Source organism: Chelon labrosus (genome assembly GCF_963514085.1).
Source record: "Chelon labrosus genome assembly, chromosome: 11".
NCBI lineage: Eukaryota > Metazoa > Chordata > Actinopteri > Mugiliformes > Mugilidae > Chelon > Chelon labrosus.
This window is the reverse complement of record NC_140344.1, coordinates 7,673,821-7,696,102: the sequence shown is the minus strand read 5'-3', so window position 1 is coordinate 7,696,102 and position 22,282 is coordinate 7,673,821. Positions and strand designations below refer to the sequence as shown.

General features: G+C 42.3%; 2 protein-coding genes across 2 annotated transcripts in view; both read left to right on the top strand.

Annotated features, from left to right (window-relative positions):
- LOC311496176 (uncharacterized protein) overlaps positions 1–22,282 on the top strand; it is a gene marked incomplete at its 3' end in the record, with an annotated part of 351,079 nt that overhangs the window by 72,070 nt on the left and 256,727 nt on the right. The gene's annotated exons all lie outside the window — the stretch shown is intronic.
- The window catches only part of cspg4 (chondroitin sulfate proteoglycan 4), a 66,261-nt gene that overhangs the window by 29,193 nt on the left and 14,786 nt on the right, over positions 1–22,282 (top strand). Inside the window, exons 2-6 of the mRNA XM_084555162.1 lie at positions 7,330–7,493; positions 8,351–11,905; positions 13,200–13,388; positions 13,554–13,829; positions 18,081–18,257. Of these exons, the coding sequence (XP_084411288.1) occupies positions 7,330–7,493; positions 8,351–11,905; positions 13,200–13,388; positions 13,554–13,829; positions 18,081–18,257 (4,361 nt within the window). The remainder of the gene's footprint in view (positions 1–7,329; positions 7,494–8,350; positions 11,906–13,199; positions 13,389–13,553; positions 13,830–18,080; positions 18,258–22,282) is intronic.

Genomic DNA, 22,282 nt, shown 5'->3' with positions numbered 1-22,282 from the left:
GCACTGACATGAGAGCGTTTTCATCTAACTCCAGAAAGAAAGCAACATATTTTGTGTGCATTTTTTAAAGACAGGACTGTGATTTAAGTAATTCTACTTAGTTACAATAAATTGCAAAGGCCAATCAAAATTATGAAAAGGGGGTTTCAAGAAAGTTTAGAAGTTTGCCAAAACAGCTCGATAAACCACTTCTGTATTCAATCATTGCTTGTTTGATGAATGTACTACTTTGAGAGAAACTTAGGAGGTTTAAAACGTATAATAACTAAACAGTATTTTGCAGTCACCGTGTTAATGCTGTGGTAAAAAGTAAGAAGAAAGGGTGGGGTTAAAAAGTAAATAACAATAGGGACGAGAGTATTTTTGGGGACTGACCAATGAGGTGGAACTGGTAAAACAAACTCATACGATGGCTCACGCTTCACCACGTCAGCTAATGCCAGCTCAACTTTGCTTGTGCCTCACCACGCCCTTCACTTAGCGACAAGGGTGGGGCGCCGGTTAGTCATGCCATCCATATCGCCATCTTCCGCTAAAGATGGCTTGAAGCCAACTGTTTGTCACCTGTTGTCTGAACACACCATTAGCCACATCAAACCTCCAGGCAGCACGTCTCAGCTGATCGCTCCTTTAATCATCGGCTCATTTGCAAACATAATTTAGGACTGATTTTTTCACAGAGAAAACTTCTGATGCTAAAAAACTTTGAGCAAATCAGGCATATTTACAGGAGCGTGATGATCATGGCAATATAAAAAAAATAAATCCCTGGAACTAACCTGCATCATCACAAAATGAGGAGGTAATTATGGCCATTAATTAAATGCAGGCTTTAACATGATGTGGTATCACACTTCACTCTGGTGGCCTAAAATAACCAACATTAAAATAATTTAGTTTAATTATCCGCACTAATCAGCATGCGGTAACAGGACTCAGTCCCTTTTTGCGCTCCCATTTCGTGTTGACATTGTAAATGCTAGAAACTTAAGTGGCTGTACTTAACCGCTCGCTAATTTCCTGCTGCTATTACTCCCTGGACCATCAGCACCAAAGCAGCTACAGCCGTCCATGCCTTACACGCCAAGCTCTCAGTTTGTTCTTTCACCTTTTCGGCTATTTTTGAATCAAGCGCTGCAGGATAATGAAGATACTTCCATTGAGCTTTAATTAATTTGAAAGGATGAGTCAGGTGTAAAGGTGCGTCAGGACAGCACGCTTTCTGCTCTGCAGGATGAGAAATGTGTCGCTGTTTAAGTTTAACGGTCTATACGCCGAGTTCCGTCGCTATTTGACTTTTTTCCTTCCTGTCCTCTTCCCTGACACAATGTTCCAGCCACTTTTCACATGGTGAGATGTCACACTGGAATTCATTACTGGGGTGTTAAAATGTCCTTCAGCCTGAAATCTATGAGCGGCATGAGTTGCTCTAGCTGAGGGAAAACAGAGAAAGTCACAGCTACATGCATAAACAATCGCTTGTTAGAATGTTTCTTGCCTTACATGAGTATTTGGAAAAAGAAAGTGTGAGTGTGTGTGTAAGAGAGGGATACGGTTTGAAATTAGGGGGGTTGCTCCTCTGATGTCACGGGGGGATTATTTTAACAGAACCCACCCACTGGGACCCTGGCGGTTGATGGCTTCCGTAGCTCGGCCGGACTGACAGAGACACGCTTTGTATTAGTCAGTCGTAAACTAACAGCAGAGCCCTGAGTCACTACAATGCTTCTGTTCACGGCTGTGTTTGTCTTACAATGTTGGGACCTGAGTGAGATCATCAGTCCAGAGTCATTATGACCAACAAGTCATTTAGTTGAGCTTGATGAGCCAACAAACTGAGAATTCATCAAACGCCCTCTTGGGCCGGAAAATTGACTTCGGGGGAAGATGTTTACGTTGTGGCCGAGGCCGGGTTTGAAAATTTGAGAATGTCCCATTGTATATATACGCAAATGTGTACCTTTGAACTAGGACAGTATTCCTTTGTTTGCCCCTGCCGTGAAATATAGCTTATAGCTTAACATGAAACTGAAATGCAGCCAACGTTTGCTGGAAATATTTTCACTGGCAGCTGCGCAAGAGAGCATACGGACCATGAAGAAGAGTTCATGGCAACTTTATGGAGTTTATAAGCTTTTCTTTTTCCTGGGATTGGATGCACTGAGTATTTGGGAGTCTTAAGACACCCTCATATGGGCATCTGAAGTCTCCTGGTGTCCTCTGATCAATCTAATCTAAATCCACTGACGAAGGAAGAAAACAGTTGCAGATCAATTTTTCCCCCCGCTAAGTCATTAGTCCTCAAGAAAACAATTTTTTATATATATATCTCTAGAAAAGAAAGTAGACTTCCTTTTCATTTTGTACAGAAACCAAGTCTTTCAGACCTCTCACATCAGCAGCACAAACCCAGACAACACTGAATGTTTCACGTCCACCTTTCCACGCTTTCCCTCCCTTTTCTCACAGGTCCATTTTCCTAAGCTAAAATTACATTGCACTGCCATTCTTCTTTCACAGAGAAAGGTCATAATTTTTTCCCTGCCGCTGCCACCCCTTGTCTGTTGTTGTGTATGTGTGAGTTTTACAGAGAGAGAGAGAGAGAGAGAGAGTCTGAAAGGTTGTAGTTAGAGCCAGGCATGAGGCCTCCCACTGTGGCTCCACAAGCCTGCTTTTTCTTTTTACTCGTATTGTACCTCTTCAATCTGGCTAGCACTGGAGTGTCTCAGAGGGATGCAGAGGTAGATGGGGATTTGAAAGGGGGGTTCAAATTATGCAGCTTGCTTTCACACTAATATAGTTGGGTCTGAGAAATGGCTCCATAAAGCTTGTAAAAGTGTGTCCCTGGTGACTTTTGAAAAGTCGGCGGGGAAGGAAGGAGTCCCAATAAAGCAACACTGTCAAGGTATGTAGAGTTGTGGTTCGGCTCTCTGCTGTTTAACAGCGCCGGAGTTAGGAGTATTCTCTCAGAGACAGCTGTATTCAGTCAGGTCTGTAAACTCGCTCCCAGCATGATCACCTTCTTTTAAGTGTTAGTTAGTGTGCCCTGATTAGTTTGGGCGTATTATTTGTTGAAAACTGGGTATACAGTCATGTGTACATGTGCATTGCAACAATATTTCAGTGGAAAACATTTATCACTAAAAGGTTTTTCAACACAAATCAGTGAATGTTTGATTGACACCCTAACATATGGGAGCCATTGACCGTGGGAATGCTCTGGCGCCTCTCTTACTGATATATAGTTTGAATTTATTTAGCCACTTGCATAATTGCTGCATTGATTTTGTTTAGCGGCAGCATTTAGTAGGGGCTTTCAAAGCACTCCAGTAAGAGTGAGGAGGTTGGGGTGGATGGTGGGCGTACACATCCCAGACCCTATATTAGAGTGAGAAAGATCGTGGCTTTTGGTCAGATGTACTTAAATACTTTTACTTACTTTCTCACAAACTAAGTGCTCGGATGGCTGAAACATGAGCAGAAGAAAAAAAATAAAACGTTAATCAGAGGTTGTCATGACATTTCATTCTCTCCATTTGTTGTTGAGCAAAGTCACAACACTGGCAAACTACGAACTGTGTGCGATTTGTAACGCATAAGATATGACCAATATTGTAAGTTAGAAACTGCTGCTAATAATTCAGTTTATCATCAATTACTTTTCCATGGATTATTAATTTGATTAAAAAGTTGTCTTAAGCACCAGCTGACTTTTCCCAACAGACATTTAACAGGGAAAAGCTGCAAATTCTCAGCTGATGAATTTTCTACAACTAATTCACTGAGAAGATTTATGGTGTATAACCAGTCCTACATTTTAATCTGTGTTTCAACTGCCCAGAGAGTTGCTATCTGCAAAAATAATTGGAAAATTAATGTTTATCACGAGTATGAGTGCCATTGACCCGTGTGAGAGATGTAATTGCTCATCATGGTAATGACCGTGTTGCCATATGGTAAATGCCATCACACAGTTAAAAGTGCCCCAATTCTATCTATGGTGAACAACACCCTATCCATCATATAATTATATCCTGAAGCTATTATGCTATATTGTAGTAGGCACAGCAAAGCAAAGGAAAGAAGTGACCAACAAAACCTCTATTTATAGTCAAGCTAACTGTGGTTTAACCACGGGTCAGAGGAGGAGGTGGTTTGTTTGGATTCCAGGAAGTGTTACCATGGCAGGGCTGCAGAAGAGAAACACACACTAGGTATACTGGTTTCTGCAGAGCATTTTTAACAAGCAAAATATATTATTTGAGAGAAATGTGGATGGTAATGTTTATAAAATGATGTCACTCTGTTTCAGTTGACTATCAATCTAGACTTGACACTTTTCCCGTTTTTTCCTGTTCACTTAGGCTTTTAAGAAATTTCTTTTGTGACCAATACAAAAATCAAGCAAAAATCAGCTTCCTTCTCTGTTTGGCACATCTTCACACCCACTTAAAATGTGACTGTAGTGACTCTGACTCATCGGCACAGACAAGTCACAGGACACAGAGACTACTGAATGTCTCCGATCTTCCTGAACTTGTGGTCAGCGCATCTCTCTTCCCCATAGCTTTTCCGGACATGTGTCCCTAGGTTGAGGCAGAAAAAGGACGGAGAAGAGGAGGAGGAAAGGAAGGGAAGAGATAGACAACGGGGTAATTCATCCAGTCGCGCGTGAAAGAGAGGAAGACTCTCCGTTTCCTCTGAGCACTATAAATACAAGTGCAGTCAGTCATCAATTTATAGCCATCTGCATTGGCCTGAGACCAGAATTCTGCCTGACACACAATAAGGTAGTGTGAGGAGGGGCGTGGTAGCCAAAGGGGATCAGAGACTCTCATCTTAGGTGGTTAAACCTCCCCACGCAGCCTGACACTGAGTGCGGCAGAAACTCCGCAGCTCCAGCTGACACTCTTTAAAATTATTCTTCACGGATGATGATGCCATGTCAGCAAAATCACCTCAGCTATGTTATATCTACATCTAGCCCCAGGAGAATATAGCTAAGTGTTATGTTGCAGCAGAAATCAGGAGGTTTGTGATGCTTTGTCTTATTCTCAAAATCCCTTCAAGATTATGCTCCTCTTTCATCCTGTAAGGGTAAGGTTCTCTCTTTGCACACCTAATAGAAAATGTGAACACAGAACAGGTTTAAGCAAAGGTGCAGAGACAAAAGAAGTGTCACAGAGCAGGGCCTTTATACAGATAGCATGTTGGAAATGTGCTTTTCCTACATGAAGCCTATTCTACACAGAGCTTTACACAGCTTAGCTGGGGAACTAATGAATTCCAGGTCCAGGTACACTGCAGAGAGTAAAGCTTTTGTGTGTATCATTAGAAACTGTGCTCCTTTCCTGAAGGCAACAGCAGCAAGCTGAATTTGAACCAGAAAATCCCCAGGCAGAATTGTCTTGGCATCACTCTCTCCTTCAGCTTTTTATCCCCATGCTCAGTGAACAATCCAACAAAAGCCCGGGTTTAAGAACCATGGAGCTCATTGCGATTTTCTTTGTTAATGCAATTGCCTGTAAGAAAAGATTCTGTTCCCCCATTTTTCAGTTTCAGCTGGGAGGTTGCTGTGCAATTAGCAGTAGTCTTTCATTTAGAATACCTTGGCCTTAGCAGAAACTCTCTGAACTATACTGTAATAGCCTTTGGCTCAGTCAGTAACAGGTAACAACATTTTGAAAAGGAATGATGTGTATCTGCGATGATTTCATTTGACTCAGTGATACAAATGATATTTGCGCGTTCAGTTCCATTTTCATTTTGAAATACCAGCCTTGCTTTCATTGTGTCCTTCCAGTTTTTTATGAGTCCTTTCAATTTTATTTACTAGTAATCACACAATATGTAATACAAAGTTCAGCATGTGATAATGTCAAAAAGTCTTTTCCCGTGATATTTACTTCTGTGCCAACAAAATGGTATTTCTTTGCTTTTCAACAGTGTATAGTCAAAAGTCTTTGCCCTGTGCTGAGACCATTCATCACTGACTTTGCTCATGACAGAGGAGCCTTGAAACCATACGTGCCTCTTAGTGAAGTCACAAAACGCATGGGTGTGATGATACAAGATTTGATTTCATCCATACTGACATCAAAACGATTGTCTTTGCTCACATTTCTAATGTTTGTTGCAGATCTGGGATGTAAGGGTTTGTTTACAAGATGAGAAACCAAAGGACAAATGTTCCCCTCAGTGTTTTGAAGTTGGCAGCATGGCATTAGACGCAACACAGACGCAGTTCTGCCCTTTGATGGGGCACACACGTACACACAAACACACGCATTTGGGTCTTGAGAAAATACTCTTTCCATTTATAGCTATGAATGTAAGTGTTCAGTTGTATTTGAGGAGTTATTCTGTGAGCCTTGTGGCATTAAGCCCACCATCCCGTCAGACTACTGGATGCTTTTGGCTCTCATGATCTCATAGGAATGTTCTAACTTTGACATAGCACTGTCTGCGTCTGCCTCACTTTTCAAAATATTCCAAAGCATTAGCATTGCATTACCAGAACACTGCCTTCTTCACTGTGCTCCAGTGCGTTACTGTGTCCTGAACTATCACCCCTTTGAGGGCGAGCGGTTGACTAATGGAAAGCCCCATTTCTATATCTCCTGGCTAAGGCCATGGAAAACTGAAGAAATGGGATCTTGGAGGTGGTCCAGTTTAATTTCAGAGCATGTGCACTGGGAAATAATTGACTTCCTGCCTGGTTTACATTTTGTCAGGGGCTCTAGCAGTCCAAGGCAGGTGGCTGAATTTGCATATCATTGAAAATGAGACAGCTCAAGCCTGGGAAATCCTGCACCCCAAGTCTCTATATGCCCGGAAAACCTCCGCAGGGGTAATGACTGATGTCTCAGTGAGAGAATCCCTTTGAGCCCAGAGGAGCTCCTCTTCAGCCAGAAGCAGCTGGAGGACACCTGATAATATAGAAATCAGCTCATGGGAACGTTGCACTGTAATGCGAGCTGCTGAGAAATCCTCATCTAATTAGTTTCCAAACTTCCATATTACAATTCACGAAGTTGCCAGTGCGCAGTTAAAGGATGAGTTCATACTGTAGCATCCTCTGCAGGTGCCTTTTTGTGTTATCCTTTTGCAGTGAGCAATGCAAAGTTGCCACCATGTACAGGATAGAAATGATCAAGTCAGGCTATTCCACGTTTCCCTGTAGAATTTGGTGCTTTTACTGTCAAATATACAAAAATAGACAAAAATGTACACAGTCTGTTGAGTTGAGTTGTTTGCCTTTGACATCTAGACTAGCATGACACCTTGTTCTTATCTTTACATGCTATAACCTATATTCATTCTTCACAGAATCCTACTTTGGAGACAGCTACTGTAGTTTACAATCCATCCAAGATGTCTCCACCTTCAAGCTGTCACTACAGATCAAGACGAGTCGGCGCAGTGGACTGCTGTTCCTCGCTGCAGGAATGGAAGACTACCTGTTCCTTGAGCTCCAGAATGGGAGAATACAGGTGGGAGTGTGGGGTTGTTTTAGGAAAAGCCAGTGAAGGGATCTGTAGATGCTGAAACTGAAAATAGCTTAGAAGAATGGGCTAACATACATGATCGGTCATAAAAAAAATGGGGTAACGTTATTGCTTATTCCAACAGAGCAGCTATTGTAAGAACGGATAATTTTGCGCATGAAATTTTAACAAGACTGCTAAATAATACTGAATATGGAAGTAAACCCTCTCCCTATCATATACTCACACCAATGCAGTCGGTGTGTAGCACTGTGTTCTGTATTTTTTTTAGAAATGTAAGGCAATTAAAAAGCTTTAAAAGATAAAATAATAACCGTTTGATTTATTCCTCACTATCACATGTGAAATTAGGTCCTGCAAAATTTATATCAGGTGATTAACAGTGTGGCTTTGAATGTACTTTTAAGATTCACTTTGATTCCTGCTCCCTAGCTGTCCCATGGCAGTGTGGATCCAAGTTGTCCCATGCATTTTCAATGAGGTGAAATCTCAGGATATGTGTTATAAAAGGGAATATTGTTTTCCAGTGATGTACTGCTTAGATAGTTAAAATAACACATTTTTATAAAAACTAAGCTTTCATTTTAGATTTATGAAGAACTAGACCCCAATAAATGGTACCTGAGTAGATGCAGAGCATACCCATGAGCATAGAGTAATCTAGCTGGTATGTATTCCGTCAATAGAAAGTTTCTTTATCATAAATATTGTCTCGGCTGTATAGAATTATTAGTCACCTCCATTTAGGAAACACATCCCCTTAAATATTTACCTTCAATCCATTGCAAAGCCCGCAATGCTATGTACGTTTTCAGTTAAATTAAACATTCTTGTTTTCCCAGGCACGGATGAACCTGGGGTCTGGAGAAGTAACACTGTCCTCATCTCAAGGAGTACAGCTAAACAACCTTCTTGACCACAAAGTTGCACTGACACTGCAAGATGGCAAGCTCACAATGACAATTGATGAGCTCTTCCCAACATACGTCCCCGTGAACAATGATGAGGAACAGCTCAATATTGACCAGGGAATTTGGCTCGGAGGAACGGGAGAACTGGATGCTCCCTACCTCAGCAATGCTATTCCCCCCTTCCGTGGCTGCATGACTCAGGTCAAATTTGAATCCCATCAGTTTGATATTCTCAGCTCAGCATTTAAACTATGCCACGACACGAAGGAATCCTGCAGCAGTGAGTTTGAGGCTGGAGATGGGGAGGCAACTAGTTTTAGTACTCCTGATTCCTTTGTGTCTTTCCCCACCTGGAGCAGGGCTCGTGGTGCCCCAAGGGCCTTAGAGTTCCTGATGAAAACCACCATTGATGATGCTTTACTTGTGTTCCACCCTGGCCGAGAGTCAGACTTCATTGCTATCGGTGTTGTGAAAGGCCATCTTAAAGGTATGCTGAACCTCGGCAGTGGTGTGGTGGCACTGGAAAATACCCAGGTGAGTCTGGATGATGACCAGTGGCATAGAGTTAAGGTTCAGGTCAGTCAGGACTCTTTTGTTCTTGATGTAGACAGCCAGTCATCCTCCCTTCCTCTTGACTCATCACAAAATCTGGACTTGGTTGGGAACCTGTATTTGGGAGGCATCCAGGGGAAAATGAAGGAAGTTTTTCGTGTGAGTGGGCCCTTAGATCATATTGAAGAAAACATGACAGCTGAATCCTTCATTGGATGCTTTGGAGAAATCAAAGTGAATCAGAAGGACAGAAGCCTGCAGGATGCTTTGGTTACCAAAGATGTTCATGTTAAATGTGAAGGAGAGGACTACGACTACTCAGCTTATGACGACATAACTACAACTTCCCCTCCTGTACGCATTCGATATGTTGATTTTAACTTGGATGAACAGCACTGCTTCCCAACACATGACATGCCAGAGATATTCAAAAATGTAATAAAACTTCTTGATGTCACCCCATTGCTTGTGCCTGAAGGTCAAGAAGCTTTTCTTGATATCAGCAACTTAAGCCCTACATTTGACCTCAGTGCTGCAGGTTTGCGTCAGTCTCAGATCATCTTCACTCTCCTGAGTGAGCCCTGGTATGGCCTGATTGATATAAACACTAGCACAAGGCGCACACAGAAGTTCACTCTTCTCGATGTCGTCAATAAAAAAATCAAATATATGCATGACGGAAATGAAAGACATCAAGATCAAATCCAACTTGAGGTGGTCGCTCACAGCAGCGGTTACCTTCCAGAATGTTTAAATACTTCTCAGAAGTATGTCATCCCAGTTCACATTATTCCTGTCAACAATATACCACAACTTGGTGGAGGGGAAATCACCATCACAGAGAATGGCCGGACTCATTTGACTCCCAGTAGTCTCAACCTTTTTTTTTCGGATTCTGACACTCGCTGTAATGCGGTAGTAGTAACTGTAACCTCAGGTCCTTCCATGGATGTTGGTTACTTTGAAAATGATCAGCAACCAGGAAGAAGCATCTCAGAGTTCACTTGTAGAGAGTTGAAAGATGGAAATATTTATTTTGTACACAGAGGGGGGAGTACCGGTAAAATTACAATGCAAGTGTCCGATGGAGAGTCCTTAAGCTATTCAGCTAATTTTGATTTGTCTGTGACACAACCACATATGACTATAGTCACCAACACAGGCCTTCTTGTGTCTCAAGGAAGCAATGCATCCATAGGCATTCAAAATCTGTCTGTAATTGCCCATCCTCGTAATGGAGATGTTATGTACAACATCATACAACCACTGATGTTTGGAGAGTTGCGCAAGATGACAAGTGATGGGACGTACAAGCAAGTTGCAACTTTCCTTCAATCTGATCTGGATCACGAGCATCTCAGATACTTCAGCACAGATACAAGCGACCAGGAAGACATTGTGGTGGAGCGGATTCAGTTCAGCATTCACCTGGGGCAGTTCTCCCTCTGGAACAACAGCTTCTTAGTCAAGATTACCCCTGCACAAGTGAAAGTTTCTAATCTGGTGCCACTGGAGATGGAGTTCGGTGAAGAGCAAACAATTGGACTCACGGAGCTTCAGGCAGAAGTAAAAGATAAAAACTCTGACCCAGAAACTGTTAAATATATCCTTGTCCAGCCTCCAACACTGGGTAGTCTCCGTTTATCAGACAAAGAGTTGGTTGAGGGTGACATGTTCACCCAGAAGGACATTATGGACAACACTGTTAGCTACATGGTCCGGGTTCAAAGAGCCGTGGACAGCACTGACCAATTTCAGTTTAGAGTCTTTGCTGAAGCCCAGTATTCTCCTCTGTACACCTTCCCAATTAACATCCTTGCCAATGCGGAGGCTCCTGTTTTGACAAATGAGAGGCTGGTTGTCCTGCAAGGTGGTGAGCATACTGTGAACAAAAACTACCTGTGGCTGCAGTCTCCAAGTTCTACCAATTTTGTGTATAAGGTCACACAAGAGCCAAAGTATGGGCGGCTGATAAGGGATTCCCCACCTGGAATGCCTAGATTTGAGGGGGCAATTAGAGTATTTAGTAATGAAGACCTTCAGCTCAGTAGGCTGATTTACAAACATGATGGCTCCAAGACAAGCAGTGATGAGTTCCTTTTCACAGCAACAGCTCAAGAGGCAGGAGATTCAGAGAATCCAGAAACAGTGAAAGGTATTTTCAGAATAATGATCAATTCCAAGAATGAGCATGCTCCTGTGAGGACTGTGGATAAAGTCTTCAATGTGGCCCGCTACGGTCAACGCCTGCTAACAACTGATGTCATTCAGTATAAGGACGATGATTCAGGTTTCAATGACACTCAGATTGTCTATGCTCGTGAGGGAATCCTCTCAGGCAATATTGTCTCAACTTCCAATCCATCCCTGGCCCTTTTCCGATTCACACAAGCTGACTTGCGAGATAAGAACATCCTATTCATTCACCATGGAGCCGATCGGGAAAGTTTCCAACTCCAGGTGTCAGATGGCTTCCACAAGGCGACTGCGCTGCTTCAGATCCAGGCAGGTGAGCCCTACCTGCGGGTGGTGAACAACACAATCATTGTCATTGACCAAGGCAGCACCAAGACCCTTAACACCACCTTGTTGAGTGCCGACTCCAACATGGACATCAGGGATGACAGTGAGATCAAGTTCCAGATTACGTCACCACCCAGCGATGGCAGGATCATTGTGAGCGGTATTGAGGCTTCAGCGTTCACACAGGAGGACTTAAAAAAAGGAGTTGTGTCGTATGAACACAACTATGAGAGTCTGAGGTCCAAGGACTCCTTCAGCTTCACAGTCAAAGCAAGAGGACATTCGGAAGAAGGCACATTCAGGATTAAAATATTGAAGCAAGGTCACTTCTCTCAGCCTGAAGTTGTGATCAATGAAATCATCACTTCCTATGAGGGAGAGCACACCGTGATCAACCAGGACTTTCTCAAGGTACTGTTTACTGAAGACAGCACACACTACTTTGTATTCAACAAGACTTATCTAACATTTATACAAGTTGACAGTCATAATATGATAGAATCATTAACTCTTTTAAGTTCATTTTCTCTTTGTGAAAAAAAATATCTTTCACATGACTCATCGAGCATACTTTGTTGTTTTGGAACCCTGCCTCTAATCTACATTATAGCCACATGAAAGCAGGGCTAAATATGTTGCTGCTTTTAATTTGGTTTATGTACTAAAGTACACTCTATTAAGCGTGGAAAACAGAGACGTAAGTATCCCCTGAGGAGCTTCCTGAAGCCCATTGTAATTTATAAGATGAGCCAGCCTGCACTTCATCATGAAACCAATTAATGAGCTTTAAATTGCTGGTCCATTTATAAGACACTCTGTATATACATCTTGACTTTGGAAATAATGAGGATCATTTCAAAAAGTCATAATAGTGTACTCATTGTAAATCTGCAGTATTGACTGCTCAGCACACATGAAAAATGTATTGAAAAGAAACCTTGACAGAATGGCCTTTACAAGAAGTGAAATATTGACTTGGCTCGTGGGAGCTTTTCCAGTGTGTGTCCTTAGTATGAAATGAAAACTAGTATGTTCTTCTGAAATACTGTCAAAAGCAACCGTGACTGCTAAACACCCCATGGCTTCAGGCACCAGAGAGCTAATTAAAACTTCTCAAAGGGGACTGACCATAAATCTGTCTGTGCGTAAACCTGCATGCAGCACGGTTTTAAATGTTGCCAAATGTCACAAGTCTATGTAAGTTTTCTGTTTACAATGCTATCTGACAGCGTGTCTCAGCTCCATATTTAACACCATAACAGGGCCATCCATTATCTAAGGTTGAACTGAAGTGAGAGTAGAGTACTGCCATTCACATATCATTCTGTGCCTGTTCAAACAGGAAAGGGCAAGACAAGTCAGTCTGATTCCAGCTTTGAAGTACCAATGCCAGTTTATATGAAAACTACTTCCCATGGTTTTATTAGATAATTTGATTTGCTTTTCCAACCATCACTGGAGAAATTGTGCAATCATCTGTTATTTTTGTTAACTCTGTGTAATTCCTCTGGGGAGCATCCTTTTTCCAAGCTGTACTTCATTTTTTGAAGCGGTTATGGTGTCTATTCCAGCAACAAGACATGTAATTGAATATTCCAAAAAACTGAGTGAACTTATTACAAATGTAAAAATATGTTTAGGATCAGTGCATTTGACCCTGCAGTAGCACAATAATAAATTAACTGTGTGTACCTTTCCTTTTTAGGTGGAGCAAGCTGATATTCTGCCTACAGAAATGGTGTTCACCATTAAAGAACCTCCTCGGCTTGGTCATGTGGTCAAGCTGACTAACAGTTCAGACAGCACCGTCTCGCCTGTCCTTGACTACATTCACTCCTTCACTCAAGAAGACATTGATCTGGGGAACATTCTCTACGTGTCTGCATCCATCCAGGTTTACAGTCATTTATGCTGCTGAAATAAATCAGATGTTTGTTTCCTTTCATAGTCACAGTGAGAATAAAATCAGGCGAAAGACAGCCACAGGCTTAAAGAAGTCTGAAGTGCAAGGATTATATTCAGTATATCAATAACTTATTTCACTGTCCGTCTCTTTTAGGGCGACGACTCCTTCACAGTGGACGTCAGTAATGGTTTTACCACAGTGGAGGACCTGCGCATCAATGTGCAAATCGTGCCGCGGCTCATCCCAATCCTGACCTACAACTTGACCGTAAAGGAGGGCCTCAGCAGGGACATTAACACAGACATTGTGAACATCATACATCCCTTCTACAGCTCAGTAAACCCTGGCTTTGCTGTTGAAGAACCTCCGCAACACGGGGTAATCCGGTACAAGGATGGACATGAACTCACTTACTTCACGTGGGAAGAGGTACGTAGAGAAAATACAAACGTAGAAATGACAAACTCACACACTTATTCCAGCAAAAGAACACACCACAAACCTCTTAATGGTCACATCTCTGATATACTTCTTATCTAATCTCCCTCATATGCTTCGACCTAAATGTTTGCATGATCTACTTAAAGTTGCTACTGTACAGGCATGATTAGCTGCAAGCTAGGTCACTGGCTAACTGCCCATGCCTAATGAATCAGCTCAAGACGTCTTGGCATGTATTATTTCCGATGCATACGTGTACTAGTTCTGTGCTTCAGTCTGACCTGCCAGCATCTTGACAAACGAGCATATATTGAGGAGTACCTGCAGAAATATAATATCCTTGGAAAGTATAATTTTCCATTTGGCCTTCTGTGCTGTTTCTGAAATCCTGTTTAAAATTTTGACATTTGTTGTTGAACTGTTTTTTTGGCAGAGAGGCAGTGTGTAAAAAGAAACAGTTTTTAATCCCCAAATGCATGTTTGCACCAAATGGTCAGCATAGGTGAAAATTGCCAAATCCGACAAAATATATAATTCTCGGGCTAACATTGTAAGGATTAAACAATTGACTTAAACAATCCACTTCAATTGACATATTATTTCAAGGAGGGCGGCACAGTGGCGAGGTGGTTAGCACTGATGCCTCAAAGCGAGAAGGTCCCGGGTTCCTTTCTGTGTGGAGTTTGCATGTTCTCCCTGTGTCTGCGTGGGTTCTCTCCAGGTACTCCGGCTTCCTCCCACCATCCAAAGACATGCTCATTAGGTTAATTGGTGATTCTAAATTGGCTATAGGTGTGCATGTGAGTGTGAATGGTTGTCTGTCTCTCTATGTTGGCCCTGCGATAGACTGGTGACCTGTCCAGGGTGTGCCCCGCCTCCCGCCCGATGACAGCTGGGATAAGCTCCAGCAGACCCCCGCGACCCTTAACAGGAATAAGCGGGTACAGAAGATGAATGAATGAATAAATTACTTCAAGGAATAGCGTCTACACAGAGTGCCTTGATTTATTTTGGGTCAAGACAAAAAAAATTAAAAAAAACTGAAAGAGACCCCAAAAACTCCAAATAATACATTTTAATAACTCCAGGGAGTGTTACATCTTCCTCTCACGATTAGAAAACGGTGGTTGCTCAAGAGGATTACCACTGCGAGGCGTTTCCGTGGAACTTTCCCCATTTACTACTCAGTGCTGTTTTGGATTTGTTGTACCCGATGAGGAGGGGAGGGAGAATCTGTGAGCGCAGCTATCTGGTCTCCCTCTCCGTGTGGTTCAGACGCCCCAGCTTTAGGAAAATATGAAAAATGCATGAGTAGTTACCAAGTGGAAAAACCTCATGCATTCTGAATGGACCACATAGTTTAGTGGCGCTAGTTAGACACATATCTTATAGCTCCTACGTGTAGCCCTGGTTTGCCCATGCTCAGCTCCATATTTCTGGAAAAACTGACGATGCCTTTGGACCGCCTGAAGCCAAAATAATCTGTCCTGGTGTATTCCTATAATAATAATCATAATAATCATCATCATCATAATAATATGTGCTTTGGTACTGCCAGACTCATACTATCTCTGAGAGATTTGAATGTGTAACTCCACTGAGTTTTCCAATAAATAAATGAGCATAAATATCATCATCCATCTTTATGGAAATGGTTGCGGTTGTACACACAGAATCAAACACTATTAATTATCCTAAATAAAAAGAGCAAACCACACGGCAGAGGAAATGTCCAAGCCTCAGTTAGGGCAATATTCAAACTAGGCCATAGTTATTCCAAATTTTAAATTTGACTTCTGTGTGCTTTTCTGCATTGCTCTGTTTTTTTTGGTCCCATAAGTTCAATGCTGTTTCAGGCTCGAGTGAGCAAGTCCCCACACCCGCCTCTGGGAATGGACACTGGACTTACTGGTGTGTGTAGTAATTTTGTGATAAAGTCATGAGTCGAGGTTCACTGAGGTTTTGTAAGCCTACAGTAACGCCGAGCAGCAAAAAAACTGAGAGTGACTCATGCAGATGAAGGCCAACCACGGGAATGTAAAGTAACTCTATGCACAGTGTGGCCCAGATGTGTCAGACAAGAAAATCATGTATATATCCAGCAACATGAAACACTTGGTTGTAATTCGCCTTTGTTTTAATCAGTTTCAGCTCTCCAGCTGGTTTCTGTTAGTTCTTCCATCTGTAGTAACCTATTAAAGTCCACACTGTCCTCTTTCCTTTTTCACATATTGCAACATGTTTCTGCAAGCTGTTGCAATTTTTATCACCAATATTTCAAAATACAGTAGCCATACAGAGAGAGCTGAAATCCATCAAAAATAAAAGTAAAATAAATTATGCAGCAAGTATTAAACACTAACACGCACACAACAGGCTTTCTCTGAGCCAGCCGCGTGTCCAACAACCACCCACTGTTTATTGTCCCAGGGAGCAGACTGATTGTCTCGCTGACTTTCCCTGCTCAGTAATGATGATGGGGGTTGTTATTCCAGAAAGGTGCCCGTCATATGGGATCCATTTGGCACTTCCTGCTCTCTGAAGCAGGTTCCCTCATCCCAGGAGCTTACTGGCGTTTGTCTAGACAGAGTCCTGACTGTCCTCTGAGGAGAGGAGCACCCCAAATCTCTTTTCATTTATCAAAAAGTATGAGAAGAAAAGATTATGTAGTTAGATTATTTGATTCAGATAGGACTACAGGACTTGAAGACAGGAACACAGGCTGCTGGGCGCTGACTTTTCTCTTCTTCGTCCAGAAAGTCAACGCAGTTGGCCTGGCCCAGCCGCAGGTGCTGTTTTCCATCCAGCTCGCTTGACAGTGGATGACTGATTCCTTTGTGCATCTGGTTCCTCTCAAGGTTGCGTCCCACGAGGGACCTCGCCTTTGTTCCTGTGCTGCTGTCATACTTTAAAACCCGATTATAGCCTTTGACTCAAAACTTCGAAAAGATAAATTATATTATCTGCTTAGGGCAGCAAAACAAAAGATTGCGCACTATAAACAGATACAGATTTGTTACAACAGCAGATTTCTTGCTGCTAGCTCCATAGCTCCATAAAGAAATTGTTTTGGGGAAGTACTTTTATCTGCTCGAGCCCGAGATACGGCTCTCATATCTGTTCATTTAATATCAGGAGACGTTTAGTTTGGCTTGACATAAAAAACTGGAAGAAGATAAATGTCTTCTAGACTGAGTGTATCCAAAAAAAGTCCACCTACTAGAACCTCTAAAGGCCACTAAAATGTTGCATCTTGTTTGTTTAACCTATGCAAACAGACCTGGGAGTATTGCTTGTTATGAACCCAACAAGCATGTCTTTGGACAGTGGGAGGAAGCCGGAGTACCCAGAGAGAACCCACACAGACACAGGGAGAACATGCAAACTCCACACAGAAAGACCCAGTCGGCCTGGATTCAAACCCAGAACCTTCTTGCTGTGAGGCATCAATGCTAACCACCACACCATTATTCTGTGCAAATTAATAGATCACTCTTATCTTATATGGCCTATTCACATTATTCGAAATTATATTGGTGATATTGTGGGAACCGCGTTACCATCAGGCGATGATTATCGGTTTGAATGGAGTATTGCCATGAGGAATAAGTATCATGTGCCGCAAATAAAACAAATGAGGAATTCAAAGGGTTTAAGGTCATCTCCATCAGTTTAGAGCTGGGTCATACCAAGAAACCAGTTTTCAACAATCAAAGCAGCAGAGGTCGAGATATCTTGATTACGCTCCCTTAAAGGTCACACTTTTAAAGGAATCGGTTCCTGCATTACCCATAATGCAACCAGCAGCATGCTCCACATGTTACAACGCAGGCTTTCTGCTATTAATATGTAGTTTCCAAGCTAAAGTCAGGATAACTGAGGTCATCCCAAAGCACAGAAGACATTAGACAACTGTTTTGACGGGCTAAGTAATAATCCAAATGATTAATGAACTGAATATTGTGACTATAATTATCAGTGTTTCTCTTATATGGGAAATGACACTGACGTTAAAAAGAGAATGAACTAAATAAGTTTCTCCTACTACTCATAAGAGTTTATCCAGGTTTGTATCAGGATAAGACAAATCCTTGGTTTCCTGTTGTGTTAAGAGACACACTGTCAAATTGTACTCCACCTTTAGGCTCACACAGCCTTGCCCTTCGTTTCAAGTTGTTGCCTGCCACTCAGGTCTGATTCAGAATTGAGTGACAACTGGATCCTTTCTGTCTCCCACAGATGAAACTCGGACTCATCAACTACATGCACGACAGCACCGAGACCACAGAGGACAGTTTTACGCTCTCCGCCTCGGTTTATGAGCTTGAGCGCCAGAGCCTCCCTTTCACCATCACCGTTACTGTCATACCGGTCAACGACGAGCCACCAAGACTGACACGTAACACGGGCCTGGAGGTAAGGCTTTGCTCCATGAAAGTGCATCAGCTGTTCCTCTGAGTGCTAAATGAGATGGAAACGTTGCAGTAGGGAACACTTATCAAACATAAAGGTTTGTTAGTGGGCTGCTGTTTTTCCCTTTAGTATATTTCACCTGATGAGAATTCAAGGTGACAGCCACCTTTCATTTAGTGTGAAGGAGGAAAGAAACTTTTTATTTTAGGTTACTTTTGAGAATTTATTTGTTGGAAAATAGGCCAACTTTGACTTTTGTGATTGACGGGCTGTAGGCTTTCCCACCTGCTCCTGAATTTGCATGATCGGCCTGATGTCCAAACCACACGATATATGAAAAGCATGACAGATTAATGGATTTATAACACTTGGCAAGATTGTGATGTGTTGAAAAAAAAAATAATTTAATAACTCTTTAGTCTTGATTTAGTTCAAACAATATAGCGACTTCCCACGAAAGATGGTCATGATAATATCACTCTACCCTGATACAGAATGATAGTTTTAAGGATGAATGAACTCTCAATGAACTCTTTAGACTTTGCTGATCTTTCTCTTTCGCCATTCTGGATAGCCTCAGCTGCAGTTACAGTCCGCTGTCATGAATTCTGTATGAACTGAGAATTAAATTTACTTCATGCAGCAAGCAAAAGAATAAAAAGGCAAAGAGTAGATTTTTTTTTTTTTTTTTTTTTTTCTAGAGAAAGGGAATAATACAGGCCTCATATATGATGAGGCGTGCAGTGCTGTGCCCTCTGCAGCTGATTAGTTCCTTTACAAAGAGCCATAACACAGAGGCGAATTAGCATCTTCCCAGCCTGAGTGTTTGGAAATTGAAAATGCAGAAAGTGAATCACGTAAGTCACGTAACTGTGAGAGGGCAGCGATTCACTTCGATTAAGTGTCAGGCAGAATCATGTACTGTATATAGCGTCTTTGTGCTTTGTTAATGCAGCCAAGCCACAGCTATGCAGATATCTCAGCCAGCTCTAGAGCGGGCACTTAAATGAAAACATATATCACTGTAAGCACATCTCTGAATCTTAAAGATATATTCTTGGCCGGTGTAAGCAAAACACCATGTGGAGCACTGATGTTTGGTTAAATAATGATATGTTTATATGTCAAATATGTATAATCTGGAAACATATTGCATTTAAATGTCAGTTTGCTAATATATCTTTTTCTCTAACTTGATGGGCCCATTATAATTGATGGGTCTTAATAACTGTTTATTTCTGATTTATATGGTCACGTAAAGAAGCATATTTGATGACTGCTTTTCGAGTAAATTCAAAGCATAATGTCGTTTCTAATGGCGTTTCAGGATTTGGTAGTTTCAACATGCATCAACAGTGTCTTCACTTAAACAAATCTCCTGCAGGCTCACAGTGTGTTTGCGGCAAGCTTTCAGGCCGATTTACGTCAGTCGTTAAAGAAAACTTTTTGAAGGATCAATAAAGTAGATCCAACTGTAAGAGAAGTCAGGCAGTTGGAAAGAGCCAGCCGTAATCAGCTCACAGAACTGGGAACCAACTGTGTCATTCAGCCCTCCCTGCTCTGCCTGCGGCTCACCGTCTCCCTGGCAACCCGTATTTTTGGAAAAACCAAGATGGTCGACGAGACCGCGGCTTTCTGGCAAGAGCGAGGGCGGCATTCAATCCCTGCGACTCCTCTTCTGCGGCTGCACAGTGTAACATAATAATATGTGGATGTCTAACCCACACAGAGCCAGGCCTGGCCCGGCGGCACTTGGATTGATTTAAAGCAGGAAGTATGCGTGTGTAGTGACCTCTGCAGCAGATGATCAGACATGATGACTAACATGGCCGGGATCAGGCTCTGCTCAGGCTCACCATTGATCCCATTTGGCTCAGTGTATAGGATGCATATGGTCTCCAGTAGAGTTTACTCCGTGTCTGTCTCAGTCTGCTTACTCTTCACTTTACTGTATCTCTGAAAAGTTACCATCCATCTATCTTTCTATCTATTGATCTATCTTATCTATCTGTCTTTTACATCTGTCCCATGTCGACATTATTTTCAAACTCTTCTGAACGCTAGCCTTTGCTAAGCACTGTCATTTTGTTTTATTTCTCATCCACGCACAAAGAGACGAGACATGCAGTTCATCTGTATCTTACAGAGAAATGCCTCGGCTGCAGACAGGAAGCTGAAATCAAAATGCAATACCACCCCTGCCTTCTGTTCTTCATGGTCATGCTCACAGGCACTATCATCTTTCTTGTTGGCGTTTTCCTGTCTACTCCATCCAGCTCTGGCACCCACAGCCAAGTTTAGAGTTTTGAAAACACTGATGGCCCTGGTCCGTAAACCAAGACGAGATTTCTGATGCCCGGACTGTTCGCAATGCAGCTTCAGACATCTGGCACCCCTCAGAGTAAACATTTCTCAAAAAGAGGGTGGTATCCTGTTTGGGTCATCAGCAAACCTCTGCCTGTGGGGACTACTTCATTACTGCCTCCAAATGAAATATCAGCCATTGACTCAAATCAAATGGAATCTGCAGTGCACCCTCTTAGGTGTTAAATGCATTGATTGTTATGTAAACCTTCAATTAGTGAGGTCATTGTCAGATTACCTGCCCTAGATTGTTTGGCAGCCTGCTAAAGGGGAGAGTGGGCTAATGTTGCCATCTAGTGTTGAGAAGCAGGGATTGCACTGGAAAAAAAAAAAAACAGTTTGCAGCAACATGAACTAATCACCTTTTTGATTTTCACAAAGGCAGTTTTACAGTTTAAATTCAATCTCCTGTTGGACAACTCCTGAAGAAAATATGGGGACAGTGACATCAATATCATGAGCCAGTGTATTCAGTTGCATTTTTAGCTGCTCAGTGCAGGGGTGTAGATCCGATGTCAGGATTGGGGGGGACACAAAAGTGATTTTTGTTTTTTGTCGGTATGCAACTCATACCATGGCACCATACCAATCATTTCTTTTTAGATGTGAATCTAAAATGTGAAGAATGTGAAGTCTGAAAATACATTTGTTCAATTTTGAATAATTTTTATTGGGAGGGACAATTCATGTTTTTCACAAATTGGGGGGGACATGTCCCCCCCATCCCCCCCGGGATCTGCACCCATGGCTCAGTGTGAGGCCAGTTCACATGTTTTGCAACAGAGATCATAAAGAGTCATAAAGGTCTCGTACCTGTCTGTCCCACAGTAGATTCATTCTTCTCTCATCAAAGGCTAAACTGGCAACTAGCAGTGTCTGGTATATTTGTTAACTCACAGCTTGAAGTTTAAAAAGTCAAAATGATTCATATGATTATGCGTGCAATTAATTCAGAATAGTTTTAAATGTATCTACTTGGTGGTTTTGACTAATGAGCACTTATCAGCAAAAAATAATCTCTCAAATTCCCATTCTAGGCCGACAGGAGAGTTGCTACATGCCCTGAATGTGTTGCTGCCCAAGGTCCCTCAGATTAGCCCTGACCTTGCAAATGCTGCTTTTCTTATTTTTCTTTTTTTGCTTCATATACCAAGAACTTTTTGCAATATGCTCTTTCTGTAAAGCTTGGGGTTTCCCCTATTGAGATCCTGAGTAGGTTTGCGAAAGTTGGGATTTAACTATGATACCATGCTTGAGGTGCTTAGAAACTTCTGTTTTGGGCCTCTGGTACTTCCTGTTGCTGGTGCTTTTTGCCAGGATCTAGTTCTCTCTAAATCTGCACCAGCATTAGCAGTGTCAGTAGCGGCGGAAGAATGGTGCTCATAAGTTTCCTGCAACAGTGCGTCTTCATCGTGACAAATTGGCCAGGTGGGCGGTGCTATTATCAGCTGAGTCGTCTCTGCACAATGCACCATGTCTGGAGCTATCCAGAAGGACTGTCTCTCTCATGTCTGAGGGTTTCCATTAGGAGAGGGATAAAACAGAGTGGTGGGCAACGCATCAAGCAGCTGTCTCGTCCCTGCTACTCGAGGGACAGTGGGTGTTCTGCCTTAAGGCACACAGATCCACTTCCACTGTCTCTAACACAGTCCAGATTTGGCTCA